General features: G+C 44.0%; 1 protein-coding gene across 18 annotated transcripts in view; it reads left to right on the forward strand.

The window, feature by feature from the left end:
* PIK3AP1 (phosphoinositide-3-kinase adaptor protein 1) overlaps positions 1-25,146 on the forward strand; it is a 106,570-nt gene that overhangs the window by 12,314 nt on the left and 69,110 nt on the right. For 7 of the 18 annotated variants that reach the window (XR_014788748.1, XM_084841366.1, XM_084841364.1 and 4 more), the window contains exons 2-3: positions 4,113-4,200; positions 12,929-13,336. The exons of 2 other annotated variants lie outside the window; for them this stretch is intronic. Coding sequence is in view for 15 of the 16 variants with exons in the window: in XM_084841366.1 (XP_084697492.1) it covers positions 4,173-4,200; positions 12,929-13,336 (436 nt within the window). In the remaining variant the exon portion in view is untranslated. Of the gene's footprint in view, positions 1-4,112; positions 4,201-6,648; positions 10,592-11,576; positions 11,746-12,928; positions 13,337-25,146 lie in introns of those variants that run through there. 9 more of the 18 variants (XM_084841365.1, XM_084841371.1, XM_084841368.1 and 6 more) reach the window with 4 other exon arrangements.

A 25,146-nucleotide genomic window follows, 5' to 3' on the forward strand; every position in this document is an offset into this window, starting at 1 on the left:
CTTAAATTACCCCAGGGTTCCTATACACTATTCCTATACATTATCCTTGCATCTGGATAGGGATAGCTTGGCCACAGTAATACAGGTGCTAATAACTGCAATGGGCTCTTGTGTGGGGCTGCCCTTAAGGTTGGTCTGGAAGCTGCAGCTAATGCAGAAAGCAGCAGCTCAGCTGTTATTTGGAGCTGCCCCCTTTCAGCATGTAACTTCTTTGCTGAAGGAACGACACTTGCTGCCTATTTCCTACTGGGCCAAGTTTAAGGTTATTTTACTGGTGTATAAAGCCCTAAACAACTTGGGGCCAGAATACTTGGGAGAGCACCTTCTTCCTAACCAGCCTGCTTGGTCACTGAGGTCATCAGATGAGGTGCTCCTGATGGTTCTGCATGCTTGGAGTAGAGCCTTCATTGTACTGGCTCCCTCTCTGTAGAATTCCCTGCCTGATGATGTCAGACAGGCATAGATACTGTTTTGTTTCTGGTGCCTGCTGAAGACATTTTTATTTAAACAGGCCTTTCCTGATTGACCAGTTATGGTTTTATTCTTATAACCTAATTTTAAATATTTCAGGTTTGTATTTTGATTCTGTTTTCTTTCCTTTATTATTTGCTGCAAAGGAATCCTGTTTGATGTATAGCAGTATATAGATCTTGTAAAATAAATAAATAAATAAATAAAATAAAACATGGGATATTTCCTGGATTCAGGACCAGTGGCTTTCCAAGGTAACCATGACCAAGTACATTTATATGTACCTACAAAATACATTTCTTGGGGGCTTGTTTGTAGGCATTTGGTGGATAAACCCAGAGTGCACTCCAGGCAGGCATATTGCTAGGCCTGAGCTCATGGGGTTCTGGCTCTGAATCTGGAGTCTTTTCCCCATACTCCTGAGTGTCCATTGGTGCTAAGAGAAGTTTTTTTCTCAGCTTAATTGCCATGCAGGGGCATTTTTCAAGGGGATCACTCCTGGGAGGAAAGGGTTAACTCCCCAACCCCAAACCTCTCCATGGCAATTAAGCTTGGTGGGAAACTTCTATGGGTACTAATGGAAACTTTTTTACTATACTAAAGTATGTGTGTGTGTGTGTGTGTATAGGAGAAAGATCAAACTTCATGATCAAAGTTAATGATCAAACTTTCCAGCCACATTTTTGGTGGATTTTCTCACACCTGTTCACAGCCATTGTGTCAGGGGCCCATAGAATCCCAGAGTAGTTCTGATTCTGAGGAAGAGCAATCGCTCCTGGGAGAGGAGCGCGCTCCTCTTTCCCAGGACCAACAGCTGGCGGAGATTCCTCCCACCAGCATTCCTAGTTTAGTTAGCAGTCCAGGGAGTGACCAGGCACAGATAGCAGACTTGGTGGATGCGCGGCAGAGAGTGGCACCAGATGGAGGGCGCGGAAAGGAGGCATAATGCCAGGTTGGCGCACAAACAACGGCTGCGCCCAGAGGATCCAAGGGAAAAGGGGAGGGACTCTCCCTAGTCCTTAAGTTCAGGGGTCTGCCAGTAATTCCCTTTCAAACGGGGACCAACTGTTCCAACGTAGGGCATAGGTACTGTGCTGCTCAGATCTAGTTGCAATCAGTATAGTTGTTAAGTTGTAAAAGAAGAATAAAGCTTTGAAAGGAATTCCTTTGTCTGTGTCTGGACTTGGCTACTGGATTAGACTGAGAGAGGCCTCCAAGGAGCCCCTGACACATTGCAAATAAATTGTAATTGAAAAACTACTGAGTTAGGATGATCTGGGTGTATGTGCGCAAATTAATTAAAGCATAAATATGTGAGTAGGCCTTTAGCTGATACACAGTAGTTGTCCCTGGGTTTGCAACTACTAGGGCAGCTATCTTTCTCACACTAATCAGCTGAACTGGTATAATTGTCAGAAACTTTCATATAATGGGCAATTCCAGCTGTTTTAGGAACAAACGTTTCGAAGTTTACAGTACAGCTTCTATGAAGATGAAACTAAACACGATGAAGCATGACCCCGCTCAGATCATGCTGCATGAAAGGGTGAGTGAAGGGAGATTGAAAGCACGCACCACAGGGACAGGTGTGAGGGGGGAACTGACACCCCCATGTGATTTTCTTCCTGGAACTTCTTTTTTAAAGCTGTTTTTCTTTCACCAAAGGCTACTTATGCTCAGGGAGCCCCACTGAGAGAGATTTTTTTAAGGCAGAGGAGAGAGAGTGAGCCATTTCAAGAGGAAAGCAAGGGAGAGCATGGGCATGGAGAAGCCTCAGCTTTCCACTCAGTCTTTCCAAGCTGTACTTTAAATTTCCCCCATTCCCTGATTTGTAGAAGTTCTTCAGTGACTTGATCCTGGCATGGCCAGCCCAAGGCATTTTGCCAGCTGAGGTAAGGGACAAGATGGCACCCTTGCCTCCCATTCCACATACAGAAGCCAACTGGACCAATAGCTGAATCTTACTTCAACACTGGGGCTGGGATAGTGACCTCCACTACATTGGAGGGCAGCAGGCTAGCTTAAGGGGTGAGTGGCAGGACATGTGGCACACACATATTTGCCCTCCAAACCCTTCCTGCTACCTCTCACCCCACAGTAGCTGCCACCTGAGGCAGCTGCTTAACTCTGCCTTATGGTAGGGCTGACCCTGGATCCATATGGGTTTACCATAGTCATCTGTTTGCCCCAAGACATAGGGAAATTGTTCATTTGACCAAGATTAAAAAATCTCATACAGGGTTTCCACCTGCAGGTTTGTAGAACAGGCTAGGAGTGGGGAAAGATCATAGGAGGTAGGGGGCCCAGCTGCAAGGTAATTGAAGAAAGGGTGCAGTGTAGGCAATAGATTAGCAAATAAGAGGCTGAAATAAAGGTTGGTGAGGAAGAAGGTGGCTTGAAGTAGATGGGCTGATGAGAGGTTTTGACAAAATCTCAAGAGGGGCTGTTGTATGCGGTGTGTCAGTGGGGGGGGGGAGAGACTAGAGTGCTAGGGAGGCTGGTCACAAGAAATAGTGGGGAAAGGATGAGAGACAGAGTAGGGACTGGTCTGCAAAGCACGGGCCTGAGGAAACAATGCATGGTGGAGGCATGGAGTTGAAGAAAGGAAGAGCCTATTAGCAAGTAGAACTATGGCAAAATCTCGCAGAGAGCCTAGAGACATGAGGAGTTAAGTATTATTGGCAGGAATGAAATAGGCAGGCGAGGGAGGTTGACGGGATGGGGACCATGAGGAGCTAAAGGAGGCATAGGGTTGCTAGATCTAGACTCTAAATTCTAGAGGGTAGACCATTATAGGAGAAGCCTGTCAATTGTGGTTACAGGAGAATCCTATCTGTTGTCACTGCAGCATTGTTATCTGAAAGCTCCACAGGCATTCAGAGCCCCCACTCCCAAAGTAACATGTGGGAGGTAATTACATGTATTGAGCTAACCTGCCACATCTTTGGCTGCACGGGTTGGATGTAATTGCCTAGGAGCCCTTGTCATGTTAGCTAGTGAGCTATACCCTTACAATTTCTGTGAAATTTCAATAGGCAGCATGAAAGAGAGAGATAGAATTATTTTTGATTTGCACTGATGTCTTATTTTCCATACTTAATGCATGGCTTGGCTAACATCCACTCCCATCTTTCAGGGATTGTGGCCGATTCTGCTATGGAACAGAGGTAGCTGCTCTCAGTCAGAGAAATGTACTTTGTGATAATACTTCCACTGCTAACCAAGTTGGATTTACTATCAAAATATTATTGAGAAAGAGCAGATTACACACGATCACTTCTAACTGTAAAACACTCATGCAAATGTAATGTTAAGTTTCCTTCAACAAGAGATGTAGATTTTAGCCATGACCCTGATCACAAACATGTCATACCTTGCTGGTATGGTGTTGGACCCAGTGACACAGCTGAGGAGTAGGAAGGGGAAGTTCCTTCCCCCACCCCATCTCCCAGAACTGAAGAGAGGGTTGGGTATGGTCACCAATCAAAGTGTTTGGATTGGAGTGCAGGTCCATTATGTTAAGCATGATTAACTCTCTGTAAGACTGCTGTCTTGAACAGTTTCTTCCTGACCTTTAAGGCAGATTGTAATTACAGTGTTTTCAAGCCCCTTTCCTAAACTCAGTGTTTGTTTTCTCCTAGCATGCATGAAGGTCTCTTTCAAAGTGTGGTTTCCTGAACAAGACAAGCTGAGAGGGCTTGATGAAGTTTGTGTTAATAATTGCACTGGGTAATTAACACTATAAGATGTTTTGTTATTCATGCCAACTGGACAATGGTAGGCTTACCCCCATCTCCTATAATAAGATGCAGATGGTTGAGCTTTTGCTAAAACTTTTGAGTGCTTGGCATATCTTGAATGCCAAATCTTTATGTAGTGTAGAATAGTCAGCAGGAAGGAGTGAGCTGCTGAGCTGTGAATGTGATTTGTCTTGAATGGTCTCTTCAACATCCCCTGAAATCACTGGAAATTTTACCGAGTAATCATGCAGATTGTTAACATTTGTCGTTAATCCTGTGATTCTATGCATAAAAATTGATAAAGGAACAACTCAACAAAAATGAGGAAATGAAACAACTTTTTCTCTGCAGGGTTGATGTAATTGCTGTTGATCAAGTAGTTACCTTAGCAATTGCCTGGTAAGGGAATCCACCTACATTACTAACAAAAAAAAAAGGGGGGGGGGCTCAGATATTTTCCTTCCAGAAATTGATGATGCTTTTGGTAAGCTTCTTGGAATGCTCACCAGACTGTTTTATGTTCTCTAAAGAAATGTAGATTGCATGTAATGCACAAAAATAATTTGAGCAAAATAATAGCAGCTCATGGGTCTTGTGTGCATATTGCTTACCCCTTCATTGCAGAACTGAGAAGTGGCACATTTACTTCTACTTAGAGGCAGGCTTGCAGTTAGGATAGAGATAATTCACAACTATATATCACATTTAACTGATCTACTTTTTGCACAGTGTAAGGACAGAGGATAACTACTATGGAATAACATATACTTGCTCTGAAAAGAATGCTAAAATATGCAGTAGATGCATATGCTTTTACTGCAGGGGTGGACAAGGTGGCATTTCGGGGGGAAGGGAGGGGGATGGAGAGGCTGGGATGCGAGCTATCTCCAGGCCCCTCCAGCCTCCCCCCCCCAATTCGTCCCAGCTAGATGGACAGAAAAGCCTGTCTAACTGAAATGCAGAGCAGGAGGACACAACAATCACCTCCACTGCTCTTCCTGCTCTGCATTGGAGCCTTACAAGCATCAAGTGTGGAAGTAGTAGGACTGTGCCTTGAGAGACAGAGAAAAAGTATGGGGTTGTGATCATCTTGAAAAAGAGAGATGGAGCCTGGACTCTGTCCCTGAGTACTACTGGCTCTGGCACCATCTATATGAATGAAGCCAGAGCCATTGCCCCCTCAGAAAAAAATATTTTCCCCTTCTCTGAGCTTGCTTTTCCGACCTTGGCGTGGTTCTTTCAGCTCCAGCTGCAAAGGGGAGTGGGTGGGGAGCATGTTTTCCTGGCTCCAAGGCTGGAGCCCTGTTTCTAACCTCGGATCCAGGAATTGGAAATATCCTATGGCCCCCCAGATGCTGTCTAGGAGCCATAGGATTGCTCTCCGCAGAAACTTGTGAGAGGGGGTGGATCAGGTTGGGGTTGGTGGTCATGATTTTAAGATTAATATCCCAAACGCTTTTTCTGTTTCTCAGCCATGAACACCCCATCTATCCATTTTCTCATGCGTGCGCGCGCGCGCGCACACACACACACACACACACACACCCCTCCCAGACACCTTATTCTTCATGACTTTCTCCATGCTCCCCTTGCTCCTCCATTGGGAAAAATGAGGCGGGAACAGGGGCATTGCTAAGTACTTGAAAGATCGGGGGCATGGGCCCATTACATAAATTTGCATGTGTATGCATATGTACATGTATAATTTGGTGTAAAGCGGCAGAAGAGCAAAACAAGGAGGCTCTGGATGCACTATGGATGCAGTCAGTCTTAAGGTAAAATATCTAAGAAAGATAGAAAGACTAACAACAGAGTACTCAAAAAAGATATTTAAGCTAAACATTTCGGCTTATGCCCTTATCAGTAGCTGAGCTGTTAAATGGATATCAGGAGTGGCAGTTTGGAATGGCTGGAGATGAAAGTTCCTTAGGAGAAAAAAACAGGTATGAGAGGTATAATACCTACAAATTGTCCTCCAGGTTAAGACCGTTTGGACTAAGAATTCTCAGTCTGTAGATCCATAAATTTTCCCTTTTGTTGAGCATGTCATTGTCTTTATTTGTTCTATTGGAAGCAACTGTAAATCCAAGAGACTATGTATGTGCAGGAGAGTTGAAATGTCTTTCAACAGGCTGCTCCAGTTTTTTGGTAAGAATCACAGATTTGTGGTTACGGAATCTTGTTCTTAGGTCTGTTGTAGTTTTTCCTACATATGTAGTTTTTCCTACATATTGCATATCACATCCATTTTTTTAAGCATCCAATTAAATAAACCACTTTAGTAGAAGTGCATGTTAACTAGTGCCTAATGCAATATGTTTTGTTAGTAACTGTACACCTGAAAGAAGTGGTTTCTTGGAGGTAACTGAAGGTAATGCAACACATTGCTTTACAATGGTATGATCCTGGGTTGCAAATATCTTGTTTAAGTGCAGCTTCAACTAACAATCCTCGCAGATTGGGTAGTTTTCTGAATGTGATGCATGGATAATTAGTGGCTTCTGTTAAATGAGCACAATAGAATATAATATGTTTACTATCTTTAATTATCTTGTGGAAATTAGGGGCAGCAGGATGGTAGTCCACAACAAATGGAATGCATTTCTCTTTCGAAGAGTTAGCCTTTGCATCACAAAGAAGGGTCTCCCTAAATATTACTGATGCTCCATTGATATCGTAGTCAGGGATGTGACTAGGGTATCTGCATTGTTGGAGATGTTCTTTAACTTCATTATGTCTTCTTGAGAAGTTTATTTTGTTATTACCAATGCATTTTATCCTGAGAGCCAAACTATATATAATGTTCTTCTGTAGACGGTTCAGATGACATGACTGGAAATTAAGGTACAGGTGGGAATCTGTAGGTTTACAATATAAATCCGTGACATCCGAGGGGTTTCAATGGTTAAATGGACATCCAGGAAAGGTAATTTTGGGTGTTCAGTTGTGGTGTTATTGGTAAATTTTATTGTTGGGTGGATAGTGTTGATAAACTTAAGAAAAAATCTCCAAGCTATACTTTCCATAATACCAGATGACAAAAATGTCATCTATGTAACACCACCTTATGCTAGGCTTGTAGGAAGCAGTTCTGCAGATAGTTTCTTCAAGTTCTTCTTCGTGGTCTCTGTGCATCACACATATGGGCTCTGCAACTGCGTGGAGCCTCAATTTGGGAAACTTCCATAGCTGAGGATGAACTTGCCTGGTATGTGAACTCGGGTTCGATGAGCATCTTCTCCTCCCCGGAAGGCATGAAGAAACTAAGTCTGAAGGGGTTGCATCTGAAGTCGAGCATATGCGACCACTGAAAACGTGACTGCCATCAATCCTAATAAACACTGGACAGAGAAAGCTGAAATGATTTGCTGTTGAATTATATCCTTAGCAAGGGAAATAATGGCAGACCCCTGATTCGGAGGGAGATATGCTCTCTCTGTTCTGGAGTCCAGAAGTGCTGTGATAAAAAGTATCTGTTGGGTAAGGTCTAGTTTGGTCTTTCCTTGTTTATTCAAAGTCCCAGTGAATTTAGCAGGTTTCGAACCATTACAACAGCTCGACTCAGAGCTAATTTGGAGGTACCGTAAAATAGCAGGAATAAAAACATTCCACTTGATGGCTTGGACTGATATAGTGAATACCTCCTTTTTGAAGTAAAGATGTTGTCTCCTTGTCTAGAACATCTGATGTTGGAGTGAATTTTATGGGACCGGGGGGAGGGAGAGCTACGAATTCGATCCTGTATCCCTCTCGAACAATCGAAAGCACCCTGTTGTCTGATGTTATGGCTTTCCAGCTGCGGAGAAACTGTACTAGGTGGTATCCAAACAGAGGGTGGAAAAGTAGAGGAGAAAGAACCAGCCATGCAAAAAAGCCGCCATTTTGCAGTTGTTCTTCTCTCAGGACTGATGAGGCTGAGGCTCTATATATTGGTGCTTCTGTTGTGGGTGAGACTGTTGGTGAGTAGTACACTCCACTTGCCAGCATGGATGATAAAAGGGCTGCTATCAGAACCAGCAGTGTAACTTATATAGTTGTTGAGATTGCCCTAATCCCATCTTTCTAGCTGTGGTTTTAGCCTTCTGAACATTGTCCATAGCTTTGTCTGTCTGAGCATTGAACAGACCCGCTCCATCGAAAAGTAAGAGTAAAATCTTCTCAACGCTACCGCACCGACCATGGCTTTTGCTCTGCTGTCTGTTTGGTGTCTGACAGTGTTTATCAGCTACTTTGACAATTTCATGGCTTCTGTCTGAAAAATTCTTGCCAACTCCCATTCATGGTCCAACAAATAGTCACATGAAGAGCCAACTTTTTCCCACAAGAACACCTGGTATTGGCCATTATTGCCTGATAATTTGACACTCACAATCCCAGCACGGTGGAGGAATAAATTCAACTGCTCAACAAATCTAGTCTGTGACCTTCCTTGTCCTCTGGTGAAGTGTGACTTTCTGAGATTTGCCCTGTGAAGATTCCACTATAATGGAGTTCAGTTTGGGATGAGAGAAAAAAAATCCAGCATCTTTCTCCTGTACCTGGTACATAGAGTCTAATGTCTTTGATGTTGCATCCATCGATGAAGGAGCTTTCCATGATAGTTGTACAGTTTGTAACAGAGTAGGCAGAAATGGTATCGATACTGGTGCCGCCGATTTCGTAAACCCAGCATTGAATACAAGGTCCTGTACTTTCTCCGCAGGCTGCTGTGCTTCGATACCCAAGGACTGAGTCATATGGAGAATTTGAGGTGTGAAATGCCCCATATTCTCTGAAGGAGAAGCTGATGATATTGAGAATCCGCAATGTCATCAGAAGACGATATAGAAGGCGGAGGAGGGGAGTACAAGCTGGAATCCAAATGGTAGTCATCTGGATCTGATTGTTGTGGAGGCAAACTAACCGGCACCTCCTTCACAGTCTGCTGCCGTGTCAGCAGTGAATGGGAGGAAACTTCTTGGGTCTGTGGATGTGATTGTTTAGTGGAAACATCTTTACTCCTCTGTAGAGAATCTGATCTAGATGTAATCGGATGTGGAAGAAGAAACTCAGAATCCACTGGAGCTCGAGAGAGAGAGGCTGATACTGAGGCGAGTTTGCACTGAAGTATCTCACTTGATCAGAAAATCTTTCTCACTCTCTATACTCCCAGTCATCCCAGTAACCCATCCTTCGAGATGGGTAATGCCAATCCAGGAAGTAGTCCTATCCCGTGAGGGGAGATCGAGATCTTGGTCTCGCATGGTACTCCATACCATCATAGACGCTCCTCCTTTGTTCATAATGGAAAGATCAGACTGACTCAGGAGAGTCTTCCTTGGCTGTGGTGACGCTGTAGGGGAGCAAATGTACAGCGAAGATGTCGTGCCTGGAAGAAGCCTTGGTGGTGAATGTCGTATCTCTCCCTCCAATGTTGAAGCTGGGTGATGCAGATCCAGGAGTGAAAGTTGCGCTGTCGGTACCAAATGTGGCATTGCCATCGGTATTGGAGAATCCAGTAGAGGAGGAGAAGGAGGAGGGACAGACAGTGGTTTTGTCTGTTCTTTGTCCAATTTGGACTTCTTTTCCTTTTCCTTCTGTTCCTTCAAGGAGTACTTTGAAGATTTGGCTTTCTTTGTCAGTTTTCTCGCCACTGTGAGTGTCAAGGAATGCCCTGGAGTTGGCAAGTCTGTATGCTTTTTTCTGCAGACTGGCTCTGTGGTGATAACTGGTTAGGAGACGTCATGCTAGAAGATTTAGCAGATAACCCCGAAAGTTGAGTCCTCTGCTCTTTTGGCGCTTCCACTGCCTACAGCGCTTTTTTCCAGAGCTGCCTTCAGTCTGTCCGATCAGTTTCGGCAGGCTGGTTTAGAAAAGGCTAAGCAATTTGGACAAGATTCTGCTTTATGTCCCTCTCCAAGGCAAAACAAGGCACAATGACTGGCTGTCTGAGGGTGGCAATTTACTGCCGTACCAGCCACATTTGCAGAAAAGAGCCTGCAAGGCCATCCACCTGAGGCAGACAGAGATCGATGATCACGTTCGCGAAATCAAAAAAACATGCAAAGAAAGAATGAACGACAAAAGTAGAAGAAAAAGCAATAGAATAAAAACAAATAAAACAAAAAGATTCCCAGCAAGGTAGTAAAGGCCAAATTCTGGCACACAAAGTTGCCTGTGAGGCAACCGATAAGGCGGTCGAAAGAGAACTCAGGGCTTGGGCGGGAACCATTGGGACATGCACAGTAAACGGGGAGGTTTCCCACCCAAAATGATCCTCAGCTGTGGAAGTTTCCCAAATCGAGGCTCCGCACAGGTGCAGAGCCCATATGTGTGATGCACAGAGACCATGAAGAAGAACCGGCAGTCCCAAGCAGTTTTCGCCACGTAGCTTGTAACATGTAAAGCAACCTTAATTCTGTATTGCCTTTACGGGCTTGTGGATTCTTCACTGGATGCATGTGACATGTACATCATGATCTTTGAAGCTGCTGTGTGTACAGTATTTGTTTCTTCTGTAAATCCTCAGTGCTGATGTTTTCTTTCTTCCTTTCTGTGTTGGTCTGGTGCCACTTCCTGCTGACCGCTGGATAATAATTACAGCTTATGCTGGAGGTCGCCACTTGATCATAGTCTAACCCAATCTTTATGTAACTAAGTTCCACTGAGTTCAGTGGTACTAATAGTGCAGTTCTATACAAACCTACTCAGATGTAAGCTCCATTGACTTAAATGGGACTTACTCCCATCCCAGGTATAGGATTGCACCCTTGCTCCCAGGTGAGTGTAGGATTCAGTTGATTGCAGACAATATTAGGGGCAGCTAATTTGAGTTAAGTGATCTTACATGTGCACTTCTCAATGAATATGAATGTTTAGTGACCACTCGTGAAGGTTTAGGAGGGCAGAGCTGAATAACTAGAAAGCGAGGGGAAGTATGACTCTGTGCCTACTAGCCCACACATTTACTTTTTTTTTTTTTTTTTTTTAAGCGTCGGAAAGGCTTTAATCCCTGTTCTGTCCCTCTCTTCTCCGTCTTATCTCCCCAAAATTAATTCTGGCAACGGTAATTTTTTGAGGAAGGTGCTAATTATTATGTGTAGTTGTCTCAGATTCCTTGGAATGGCCATTGCCTTTAAGCAGTTGAAAATGTTATCGCTGCATAACTTGGATTATCACTGGCATCGCACACACACTTCGCTTGTGTGTTGCCATTGAAACACTTGCTGCCAACCACTCTCAACTCTGCCACATCAGTGCCAGGAGGACAGGCAAAAGGATTGTCTGTAGTAAGATGGCAAACCACCCACTATCCATCTGTTCATCTGCCTACCTGCCTCTCACTTTTGTCCGGTCAAGACTATTTTGGTGTTATTACCCTCACAGGGAAGAGAGAGAAAAAATAACAGACCCAAGAGAGATGGAAGACGTTAGAGGGATGCAGAACAAGCTTTCATTTTCCGTAGACTCCCCCTCTGTCTGGGTGTGAAAGGGAGAGCAGCCCAGAGAAAAATCCAGGATTTTGTTGTCAGCACCTACACTCCTCAAACAAGAGGTAGCAGCAAAGACAGAAGTCCTTACTCTTTCTAACTTCATTCTTATTTCGTATGAAAAAATGTTTCCCCCTGTTTTGAAATTTAAAAGATGCTTCCTATCTGAGACATAGGAAGCTGCTGTATACCAAGTTAGACCACCAGTCTGTTTAGCTTAGTATCATCTACACTAGAGGTGGGCAGGCTCCGTGGTTGTCAGACCTGCTTTGCTTTTAAGGACACAAGAAGAGCTGTGGATCAGACCAAGGGTGCATTCTGTTCCCACAGTGGCCACCCAGGCAGAGAGGCCATGTTTGTGGCATATGTTGGTATATTAAGAAGTAACATCAAAGGTTGCGATGTTGGTATCATTGTTAAATCGATCTTCTTAATTTAGTTTTTCAGTCTTCGTAAGGAAATCTGTAGTGCCCTTAATCTGTGAAGGAAGTTTATGGACTAGTGACCATAACTTTCCCACCTGTACTTTTATTTCCAGTCATGTTGTGGACTACCATCCTGCTTCCCCTAATTACTACAAGATAATTAAAGATAGATACCCTATTATATCCTGTTGTGCTCGTTTAACAGAAGCCATTAGTTCTCCACCATGTATTGCACTCAGAAAACCACCCAATCTGTGTAAATTGTTAGTTAAAGCTGCAGTTAAACAAGATATTTGCAACCCAGGATCATACTATTATAAATCAATGCATTGCATTATCTGCAGTTATCTCCAAGAAACCACTTCTTTCAGGAGCACAGTTACTAATCAAACTTATTGCATTAGGCAATCATTAACATGCACTTCTACTAATGTGGTTTATTTAATTGAATGTTAAAAAAGGATGTCATATGCAATATGTAGGAAAAACTATAACAGACCTAAGAACAAGATTTAATTGTACGATGTGCCAGTTAAAACGTTGACTTCAGTGATATTTAAGCAGCCTACTAGTGTGCAGGATTGCATTCCAATTATAATAGTAGGTAATAGTACAGAAATGGATAAATATATAAATTATGTATAGTTTGGTTCTACCAAGACTCGTTACTATAGTTACCAAATACTGGTGGGAGCATAGTCACTAGCAGATATCAGCTCTCATCATGTTCACTCTCACCGCAGTTGTCAAGCTTAGTGATTCAAACAGTGTAGCTTAAGATTCCATTTGTAGAACACATCTTCCTTATTTCACTCCTGCACAGAAGAACACCCTGGTACATGTGAAGTGCTGATTATCTATGGGAAAGATGCTGGTGAATGGTGTCGCTATCTTCAGAGCCTCTTCCACTCATGCCAAGAAGTCCAGAGCTATCAAGTAGAGAGTGGAACTGCTATTCCCACTGAGGTGTTGGGCCTCTTCAAGAGCAGCAGATGTATCATTATTTTACTGTCATCTGAACTGGTGCAGAGCTTTTATATCCCAGTTGTCCTTCAGACCCTGCAGAATTTCCTCCAGCCACCACATAAAGTGGTGAAGCTGTTTTGTGGTGTGTCAGAATGTGAGAATTACCAAGAGTTCTTCGAAGACTGGTCACAGTGGAAACAGCTTACCTGTGATGATGATCCTGATGCCTATGTTGCAGCTGTCATGAAGGCTATTTCAGAAGGAGGTAAGCTGATAATGTTTGTTAAAATGTCCTCTCAGTTCTGGATGTATTTTTTACTGGCTCAGCTATCTCCAATAAGGTGAACAATTCAAGACTGTCCCTCTTCGAGCCTCTCAGGCATGATTTCTTCAGCATTACCTAATAAGCTCCCTGGAGAAAAAGGGGCTGCATGTAGCAAGCATTGTGTTCAAAATGTTTAATGTGGAACTGCATCCAACATCCTATAAGCAGACTTCCGCACTCTCACTGGGACTTCCCCTTGCTCTCCCCACTGCAGCACTCTGCATACCTCCTAAATTTGCCCTGGAGGGTCCTCCAACCCTTTGTAGCAGAGTTGGGGAGCACATGGAGTGCTGTGGGGGGAGGGCAAATCTGTTCCACTAGTGGTTTCTGTTCTGCTGGCAGACAGAGGGCATTGGATACAATCCCATTATCTTTTCATACTATTTCCATGTTGTATGTTGATGCTATTTCCTCCTGTTTCATATATGACAAACATAGTTAGATTTGGAGTTACTAACACCTTGGTCCCAGAGGATAAGGGCAACAAGTGTGGTGAAGCTTGCCTTACTGCAGCAGCATTGATGGATAATAAAATAGTATGCAAGCTTGTTGAAATGGATGCTCCATCAGGGATAATTTGCACATTACATTATTAAGCAGGTATATGAACTCCAGGAATTAGTTGCATCTTTACTTCCTTGATAAATTTGCAGTATAGGAGCCCCTGACACAAATATCTTCTCTGGTCAGGGCCATACCCTAAAACGAACTCTTGTAGCAAATTGATGAGAGGGCTCCTATACCACCTTCCAAACATTCCACCAGCATTGCTTACTGAGATTCCCTTTCGCTGCTTAAGAATTACAAAGAATGTAACCTTCTGATAAGGACTAGCCCAGCCTTCCCTAACTTGGAGCCCTCTGTATGTGTTAGAGTACAACTCCCATCCCTCCCAGGCAGCAGGGCCATTAAAGAGAGTTGTAGTCCAATACATCTGAAGGACACCAGCTTGGAGAAGGCTGGGCCAGACTGTTTTCACGGGGAAGTTATCTCACATGGATGACTCTGAAATGGGTGCAGGTTCAGGGATGTGTCACAGAAATCTGTGTTCCTCTTAGGAAGAGAAAGAGAGCTCTCACTTGTGCTAACTGTTCTCCTCCTTGTGTAGAGAAATCTATGAAGAGGAAAATACCACTGAAAACAAAACCAATTCCCCTGCTAGATTACCCAATCAACTTATCTTAAAAATAATATTCCATGGAAAATGTTGTGATGGGATATTGAATGGCTAAAAATGTTGTAGAATTTCATTATAAATGGCCAATATCTGAGAAATTATCCAGGGGTTTGCTATACCACCCCAACAGAAAGCAAAGGTATATAATAGATCTTTTAAAGTTACAGTTATCTTTATGCATTCAGTTTTTATCTAAGAATGTTAGAACCTCTGCTAAAGTATCAGGGGGCGTAAGATGTGTGTGTATGTATATGTGTGTGTTGGAACACAGAAAAATGTGCTGGTGATATAGGATCCTTAAGAACAAGAATCTTGATCTGAAAACAGAATGTAAGTTTCCTTACTTCACACAGAGCTACAGATATCCTTGCATGCTGCCTGTACAGCTGCATCTTGCTCTAATATTTCTTGAAACATAATCCTAGTCTTGCAGTATCCATACTACAGTCCACAATGTCAGTTTGGAAATCACACCGAGGTAAGATAAAACAAGTACACTCAGAAGCAGGACACATATACCTTTTTGGAGAGTTGTATTTTGCTAAGTTGCGGCTGCAGTAAGACAAAGGAGCTTGATTAATTATAATTAGTTCCAGTTTATAGGCTTCTGATCCTAAACATTCTTGTGGATAGAGAGCTGGGCTGCTAAATCTACAAGGAAATGTCACGGTCTTGCCAAATTTCTAAGCCTGGAGAATAAAAGTACAATTTGATCCAGACCTGAAGATTTGTCAATATTTAGTAAAAAGGCTCTATACAGATGCAGGGGCTGGATGATGGTGTACTTGTCAGTGAGAATACCCAAAGAACAAGTGAACTGCATGTTGTGGTGTTTTCTGAGCGTATAAATCTAAGAGGCTATAAGCATAACCATGCTTAGTAAGAACTGAAGTCAGTGGCAATTATTTTCAAGCAAGCATGTTTAGGATTGGTCTATAAGACTGAAGAGCTAAAGATATTTGACAAGCTGCCTTCATAGTGAAGTTTAAAACTGATCTTAACCACAAGGAGAACAATGCAAATGCTGGTGTAATTTGTGGCTTTTGTGGAAGAGATTTTAAAAAGTAAAACCTCAGCCAAAAAAGATGTTTAAGGATAAAAACTATTCTTCTACCAACCACAAGAGCCATCAGTAAAACATGTTAAGCCTTCAGCTAAAATGATCCTTATCACTTAGGTGCTTTTATTATTATTTCTGCCATTCTAGAATTGTGTGAATTTGAAAGTATCTCAAAGTCATGGTAGTCTATTTTGTTTATTCTTACTATTAGTGCAGTTGCTTATTGCAAAAAGATGTTTTACTTCACTCCTGGCTGCTAGCCACATATTGCAGGTAGAGGTTGTTTGTATACATTAAAAGGCCCTTTAGTTAAGTTGAGTTGCAAAAAATCCAGAAAGTTCTGTCATTATGAGCTTCAGGATTCTATTGCTTATAAAAATGGTACTTGTTGAGAAAATAACTTTAAACTTTGCATCTATGATTTACTTGATGAGGCCTACAATTGTGACATATTTCAACCTTTCAAGTACTTGAAGAGCGCCACCATATCTCCCCTCAGTCTTCTCTTCTCAAGGCTAAACATGCCCAGTTCTTTCAGTCTGTCTTCATAGGGCTTTGTTTCCAGTCCCCTGATCATCCTTGTTGCCCTCCTCTGAACCCTCTCCAGTTTGTCTGCATCCTTCTTAAAAGTGTGGTGCGCAGAACTGGACATAGTACTCCAGATGAGGCCTAACCAGTGCAGAGTAGAGGGGAACTAGGACTTCCCGGGATTTGGAAACTATGCTTCTATGAATGCAGCCCAAAAGAGCATTGGCTTTTTTTGCAGCCACATCACATTGTTGGCTCATATTCAGCTTGTGATTGACAACAATTCCAAGATCCTTCTCGCTTGTAGTGTTGTTGAGCCACGTATCCCCCATCTTGTAACTGTGCATTTGGTTTCTTTTTCCTAGGTGCAGAACTTGGCATTTATCCCTATTCAATTACATTCTGTTGTTTTCTGCCCAGCGCTCCAGTCTATCCAGATCACTTTGAATTTTGTTTCTGTCTTCCCAAGTATTAGCTATCCTGCGCAATTTTGTGTCATCTGCAGATTTGATCAGCATTCCCTGCACCTCCTCCTCCAAGTCATTAATAAAAATGTTGAAGAGCACTGGGCCCAGGACTGAGCCCTGCGGTACCCCACTCGTTACCTCTCTCCAGTTTGAAAAGGTCCCATTGAAAAGCACTCTTGGAGTCCGATTCTGTAGCCAACTGTGGATCCACCAGATCGTTGTTTCATCTAGCCCACTTTGAGCTAGTTTGCTCATCAGGATATCATGGGGCGCTTTGTCGAAAGCTTTGCTGAAGTTGAGGTATATTATGTCTACAGCATTCCCACGATCCACAAGGGAGGTTACCTGATAAAAAAAATGAGATGACATTCGTCTGGCAGGATTTGTTCTTGACAAATCCATGTTGGCTTTGAGTAATCACTGCATTGTTTTCAAGGTGCTTCCAGATGGATTGCTTTATCATCTGCTCCAGAATTTTCCCAGGGATTGATGTCAGACTGGTCTGTAGTTCCCCGGTGCCTCCTTTTTACCCTTTTTGAAAATAGTGACAACATTAGTCCTCCTCCAGTCATCTGGCACTTCCCCCGTCCTCCATGATTTCTCAAAGAGAATAGGCAGCGGTTCTGAGAGTTCTTCTGCCAGTTCCTTTATGACTCTAGGATGCAGTTCATCTGGCCCTGGAGATTTGAACTCATTCAAAGTAATTAGGGGTTCCTTGACCATATGCCTATCGATCTCAAGCTGCAATCCTGCCCCTTCAGCCTGTACATCACCTTTGTCAGGGGGGTCATAGACCCTCTTTTGGGAGAAGATTGAGCCAAAGTAGGAATTGAGTACCTCTGCCTTTTCTTTGTCATCTGTTATCATTTTGCCATCCTTATTTAATAGCTGAACAACCATTTCTTTCCTCTGTCTTTTACTATGCACATAGCTGAAGAAAGCCTTTTTGTTTTTAGCTTCCCTCGCTAACCTCAGCTCGTTCTCAGCTTCAGCCTTCCTGATGCCACCCCTGCAATTCTGTGCTATCTGCCTGTACTCTTCCTTTGTTACTTGGCCTTCTTTCCACTTCCTATATGTGTCCTTTTTTGTTTTCAGGTCATCTCTAAGCTTTTTGTGAAGCCACATTGGCTTCTTCTGTTGTCTTCCCCCTTTTCTTCTTGTTGGAATGGTTTGTAATTGTGCCTTGAGAATTTCCTTTTTTAAAAACTCCTACCCATCTTGGACTCCTTTTCTCGTTAGCGTCGCTTGCCATGGGACCTTACTGATCATTGTTCTGAGTTTATTAAAATCCAAGTTACGCGTTTGACTACACTCGGCTTTTGCTTCCCTTAGAACCAAGAACTCAAGTACAACATGGTCGCTTTCCCCCAGAGTTCCTGTAACTGCTACTTTATCCACTCAGTCATCTCTGTTGGTTAGGATCAAGTCAAGGAGAGCCAATCCTCTAGTTCCTTCCTCTACTTTCTGTAGGAGGAAGTTATCCACCACACAAGTCAGGAATTTCCTGGAGGGACCATGTTTGGCAGAATTTGTCTCCCAACAAATATCGGGGAAATTGAAGTCCCCCATTACTACTATGTCATGCTTCCTTGAAACATTGGCTATTTGCTTTTCAAAAGCTTCATCTTCATCTTCTCCTTGATTGGGTGGCCAGGAGTAGACTCCGACCATCAGGTTCCTTTTATTCTTTGCTCCATTAGTTTTGATCCAGATGCTCTCGATGGGGCTACCAAGCTCCTCCTCCTGTATTTCTGTGCAGAGATATGTATTTTTCACATACAGTGCAACCCCACCTCCCTTTCTGTTCCTCCTTTTTGAACAAGTTATATCCTTCAATTGCTGTATTCCAGTCATGAGAGTCATCCCACCAAGTCTCAGTTATACCTATCAAGTCATAATTTCCCTCTTGTATTAAGAGTTCAAGTTCGTTCTGTTTGTTTCCCATACTCTGGGCATTAGTATATAGACATCGAAGACCATGTGCTTCATAGTCTGGCTTTCTTCCTACATGTGTCTGAAGACTATTATTGGGTGCTATTAGAGCTGTTCTCTCCGTTGCAGTGCATGCGCCTACATCCATTGTTACCCCCAACTTTACATCTCCCTTCCCCGTAGGATTCAGTTTAAAGCCCTCCTGGTGAAGTTCTTCATGCTGTGGCCAAACACATTCTTCCCAGCCTTTGTGAGGTGCAACGTATCCCTTGCCAACAGCCCATCTTCCAGGAAGTATAGCCCGTGGTCCCAGAATCCAAATCTCTTGTGCTGGCACCACTTTCGTAGCCAGTCATTCACCCGGAGTATTTTTCATTCCCTTTCTATCCCTCTTCTAACTACTGGAAGGATGGATGAGAAAACTATCTGGGCCCCAAAGTTCTTGAGTTTCCTTCCCTTGAGTTTCCTTTCCTTCCTTCCCCTCCTAATTATTGTTTTGTTTAGAGACATACCTTAAATTCCATGGTGATCTAAATTGTTCCTATTTCCCTCTCCTTACTAAATAAATTCTTGCCAGCAAATATTTTTGACTTTCATTAGCATTTGTGTTTAGTTTTCAAGGTTTCATGGTGGTGTTTTTGTTGGGTAGATAATTTTTTAAAAATAAACTATACACAACTGGGCTCATACTTATAATGGTCTAGGTAGAACTAAAACAACAAAGTTTTGTGTCACCTTAAAAACTTAACAAAGTTATTCAAAGCAATTTGAAGTTAACACTTCATGGTTCTGATGAAGTGGACAGTGTCCTTAAAAGCTTATGCCAAATTAAATTTGTTAGTCTTTAGCTTGCTAACAAGATAGAGTCTTGTTTTTCCTACAACAGACTAACAGGGTTTGTTCCAAGCTTATCCTTACTTGTTTATAATTATTTATTTAACTCCAGCATGCCCAGTAGAGTTCTCTAGTGTTCTGGCAGGGAGCTGGTAAAATCAGAATATTTGTACATGGCAAAAGAGGCAGCAAACTGCACTTGTTGACTTTCTAGCTTCTATTTTTTGATATTTTAAACAAACCATCACAATAATTATACTGGCATAGGAGTTCTCCCATTGCAAACATTAAGCCTTTTTTCTTGCCAAGGTCTAGTGGTAAGAGAAAGAAGTTAGAGAGATGGTAATGGTTGGATAAATTTAGTTTCGTAAATAGCCAGTAAGTAGGCTAAATTTCACTGAGATTAACTCAGTGGCCTGGTTTGCACATAAGGCCAAGTCCTGGAGGATAAGCCACATTACTCTGGACAGGGTGCACGGCGGCTCAGTTTGGCTTGTTTCCCCCTCTGTCCTTTAGCCTGCTCCCCATACGTATCCCGGTGTCCTTTGCAGCACAAGCCGTCTCATCTCCTCATCCCAGCCCCTCACTCTGATCTCTACCCCTTTTTGGAGCACTTACTTTATTCACCCCCTTTTAAAAACAAAATTAAAACCTTTTTAAAAAAGTTATTAACTCCCGCCTATTTGTTGCTACTTTTCGGAGCACTTACTATAGGTGGGCAAATCTCCCCTCCATTTACTTCATTTGCCATGTGTGAAATTTCGAGGCACCATTTAAAAAAGAACAACAACAAGGTGGTGAACAAGTGATGGTCCTTCCAAAGTGCCGTTTTGACATCTTGTGAGGGAGGGCAGGGCGGCTGGAGTTACTGGCAAGGGAGGCTAGGGGTGGCACTGGCAAGATCGCAAAAAGTGGCATGGGCTTCTTTGCTGCTCTTGCCGAGCAGCTCTGTAACTGCTGGGCATAAGCTATGGTGCTGGGTGTGGATGTCATAATAAGCCACCCTGAGAATAAGCTATCTTCAACAACCCTACTATAAGCCATGGGTTCTCAGGGTGGTTTTCTGGGGTGAAAACCTATGCTGGATTACCTGCTCCAGGTTTGGACATCATGGTAAGCCATGCTGACCTTACCAGCGCCCATAAACCACCATGGTTTACGGAGGGGGAAGACAGTCACACTCTAAAGGCAGTGTATGTTACAACAGGGTGTTGGCTGTCCCTAAATTGTCCCCCAACTCAAATAACCTGGATGGCCCTGGCAACAGACCCCCTGGGTTGAAACTGCTGCTGCTGAATGCCAGGTCAGTGAATGGTAAAACAACTGCTATCCAGGACTTGATCCTGGATGAGCACACTGACCGGTCCTGTATTACAGAGACCTGGTTGGATGAAGCTGGGGGGGTTAACCTCTTCAGGTCTGCCCTCCGGGGTTCTCTGTCCAGAGCAGGCAAGACCTGGGGAGCAGGGAGGTGGAGTGGCAGTGGTCTGTCAGGATTCAATCCCCCTGAGCAGGTGCCCTATCCCACAATCTGCTGGGTTCTAGTATGTGTATTTGAAGGTGGGTGCCTGGGACAAAATAGGGATTCTGTTGGTGTACTGTCCACCCCGCTGCTCAACAGTCTCCCTTCCTGAGCTAGCCGGGGTAATCTTGGGGTTGGTGCTGGAGACTCCTTGGCTTGTTGTGCTGGGGGATTTCAACATCCATGCTGAGGCTGCCCTATTGGGAGCGTCACAAGACTTCATGTCCGCCATGACAACCATGGGTCTGTCCCAAAAGGTATCTGGCCCCACCCATTTTGCTGGGCACACTCTGGACCTCGTTTTCTGTGCTGGATGGGGTGATAGTGATCTGAGAGTGGAGTAACTCTCTATAGTTCCATTGTCATGGACAGATCACTACTGGGTGGGGTTTAGACTTGCTGGCACTTGGAACCTCTGCAGGGGTGGAGGACCTATTAAGATGGTCCACCCCAGGAGGCTGATGGATCCGAATGGTTTCCTGACGGCTCTTGGGGATTTTCCTGTTTTCTCGGCAGGTGATTCTGTCGAAGCCATGGCCGATCTCTGGAATGGAGAAATGACCAGGGCCATGGACACAATCGCTCCTGAGCATCCTCTGTTATGAAGTGGAGCCGCACCAGCACTCTGGTTTTCTAGGGAGCGGGTGATAATGAAACGAGTGAGAAGATGACTAGAGTGACGTTGACAGAAAACTTGGCATGAAACAGGGGCTAAAGCCTATTTGAAGACCTACTCTGTGACAATATGAGCAGCAAATAAAATATTTTTTTCTGACACTATTGCATCTGCAAAGAGCTGTCCAGTGCAGCAGTTTCAAGTGGTCAGGGGTCTTTTATACGCTAGCCCGCAAGAGGATAATTTAAACCTCTCGACAGCCCACTGTGAACAATTTGCTCAGCTCTTTGCAGACAAAATCTCTGAAATCCGCTCTGACTTGGACGTATATAGTTGATACAGACTCCGTGGATATAACTTTGGCCCCTGCTTGTCCAGTGCTGTTGGATACTTTTCCATTTGTACAGCCTGAGGATGTGGACAGGATCCTGGGAGAGGGGAAAGCCACCATGTGTGTTCTAGATCCTTGCCCTTCCTGGCTCATAAAAGCAGCCACAGGTGGATGGGCCGAGTGGGTAAGAGGAGTGGTTAATGCCTCCCTTGGTCAAGGCAGAGTTCCAGCCTGTCTGAAGGAGGCTGTGGTGAGACTTTTGTTAAAAAAGCCCTCCCTGGACCCCACCATATTAGATAATTATCGGCCAGTCTTCAGTATTCCATTTCTGGGCAAGATATTGGAGCGTGTGGTGGCCTCCCAACTCCAGGGATTCCTGGATGAGACAGATTATCTAGATCCATTTCAATCTGGCTTCAGACCTGGTTTAGGGACAGAAGCAGCTTTGGTTGTCTTGGTGGATGACCTATGCGGGGAACTAGACGGAGGGGAGGTGGCCCTGTTGGTTCTGCTGGACCTCTTAGTGGTTTTTGATACCATCAACCATGTTATCCTTCTGGGCCGCCTCACTGGGATGGGACTTGGAGGCACTGTTTTACAGTGGCTTCATTCCTTCTTGGAGGGGCAGACCCAGAAGGTGGTGCTGGGGGACTTCTGTTCGACTCCCTGGCCATTGGCTTGTGGAGTCCCTCAGGGCTCTGTTTTGTCCCCCATGCTATTTAACATATACATGAAACCACTGGGAGAGGTTGTCTGGAGTTCTGTGTCACCAGTACGCTGATGACACCCAACTCTACTTTTCCTTTCCATCTAATTCCAAGGAAGCTGCTGGGGTGCTGAACCGGTGACTGTCAGCAGTAATGGACTGGATAAGGGCAAACAAAGTGAAGCTTAATCCAGACAAGACAGAGGTGCTCCTGGTCAGTCGAAAGGTAGATCAGGAAATAGGGATTCAGCATGTGCTGGATGGGGTTACACTCCCCCTGAAGACACAGGTTCGCAGCTTGAGTGTACTTCTGGATTCGGCCCTCAGCCTGGATGCCCAGGTTTCAGCAGTGGCCAGGAGTGCATTTGCACTGTTAAAGCTAGTGTGCCAGCTGCGTCCATTCCTTGAGATGTCTAACTTGGCAACAGTGACACACGCCTTAGTTACATCCTGTTTGGATTACTGCAACGTGTTCTACGTGGGGCTGCCTCTGAAGAGTGCTCGGAAACTTCAGCTGGTTCAAAGAGCTGCTGCCAGACTGCTGACTGGGGTTGGCTACAGGGAGCATACAACTCCTCTGCTAAAACATCTTCATTGGCTCCCAGTCTGTTTCCGGGAACAATTCAAAGTTGTGGTCATGTCCTGTAAAGCCCGATACAGCTCAGAGTCCAGGTTATCTGAAATACCATAATCTCCCTTATGAGCCAACTTGTGCCCTGAAAGCTTTAGGGGAGGCCCTTCTCGCCATCCCGCCACCATCACAGGCACATCTGGAACGTGGGAGAGGGCCTTCTCCGTGGTTGCCCCAAGGCTCTGGAACTCCCTTCCCAGGGAGGCGAGAGTGCACCCTCCTTGACATGCTTTCGCAAGCATGTAAAAACTTTTTTGTTCCAGCATGCCTTTGGAGATAGCTAGTCTGGACCTGTGAGAATATGACGGATAGATGCTATATTTCTTGTGACTTTTAAATTTTGATATTTTATACAATTTTAATATTGATTATTTAATTATATTTTTAACTTTACTTTTAACAAGTAATGTGTGTGTGTGGGCGGGGATTGGTTGGCACTATGCACCCCCCAAATGCCCCACCTAGAAATGCGGCTGCCCCACCTAACAAGGCTGGCTGGAGTGCATCTTCACAGAGCCCAGCAACCCCTCCTTCACAGGCCTCCCAAAAGACCAGCCTGCACTGCTGGAAGAGGAAGAAGGGGCAGGGGCGTTTCCTGACATTCTACCTGAAGACCCCCATCAAGCACCAGGACCAACAGGACCAACATGCAAGTTAAGCAACAATTGCTTAACTTGCATGTGTGCTTAACTTCCTTTTTACCTTGACACTTTGTCATTGGGGCTGAGATGCCTCAGTCATCCTTCCTTCACCTTTATGAGACCCAACCCATAAAAATAAGGTGTTGGCAGACTTCTGGGTATAAGAGCCTGAGAGACACCCCTGGTTTTATTTGTGATATTTACTGATGTTGCTTTAAGAAGCTCAGCCTGACACAATGTATAAGGACTAGTCTAGAGGGCTTGCGTATGCAGCTGAAATGAGCAAGACATTCCAGCAAACGATTGAATTTCTGGGCACATACACAGGACAAGATTCAGCAATGTAATCTAAGTAGACACACTAAAACTGAGTGTCCCACATTGGGACTAGGGCACATCAATTAGGACTTAGGTGTGAATACTCCCCAGGCAAAGAGTCTGGTGTTATATAACTACAGATGAGTATGATGGTCGGGTGGAGAGCCTCCTGGGTGCAGGCCAACAGGAAGATTCCATTTGTTATTAGATTTTCCCTGTCCTGAGTAGATCTGGACAGAGGAACTGAGAATATTGCTCAGTCTGGCCAAAGTTGTTTCTCTCCCTTTTGTCTGTTTTGTCTAAGAGTGGTATACACTCAGACTGAGCAAGATTCTTCTTTTTGTTTTCCTTGTCTTAAAATATTACAAAAACCCAAGGCTTCAGTTCCTAGTGTTCTCATCCTGGCATTCATGCTGGTTCTCGTCATGCTCAACATTTTTGTCGAATCCAGCATTCGTGCTCTCTCACCTGCTGGCTTCTTTGCTGAAATCACTCGTTGAAATCACTTTCCCTAGAGGGCCTCATTAATCCTTGTGCAGGGACGAGACAGGGTTGCCCTCGCTCCCAGCAGTGTAGGCAGGGACAAACAGTTACCAAAGTAGGCTGCCACCACCCCTTACGTCCCCCTCAGCCTGAGCCAGGGGACTCTCAGATCTTACGGGACACTCCTGGAGCTTATGAAATAAGAGCCCAAGCCAGCACTCTCTATGTCCAGCCCCTAGGCCTACTACCGTTAACAGTACCAATAACCAAACAAAGCTCTGGATTTAGTACGAAGACTTACTTGGCAGGAAGTAGGTGTTATGTTTATTTACATAGTGGAAGAGGAACAGGAATAAAAAAGCATACAACAATCAGAGCAACCTTTGGAAACAATATTTCAGGCAAAAAATAACAACAGTTACTTACTTTTCATACATATCTAAGTATGGGTCTTCACATAGAACAGAGCCCAAAAGATGAGGCTCAAAATCCCAAACCAGAAGC

This window comes from Heloderma suspectum, chromosome 3, assembly GCF_057233095.1.
Source record: "Heloderma suspectum isolate Gila_16-S chromosome 3, 16-S_ref, whole genome shotgun sequence".
NCBI classification, from domain to species: Eukaryota; Metazoa; Chordata; class Lepidosauria; order Squamata; family Helodermatidae; genus Heloderma; species Heloderma suspectum.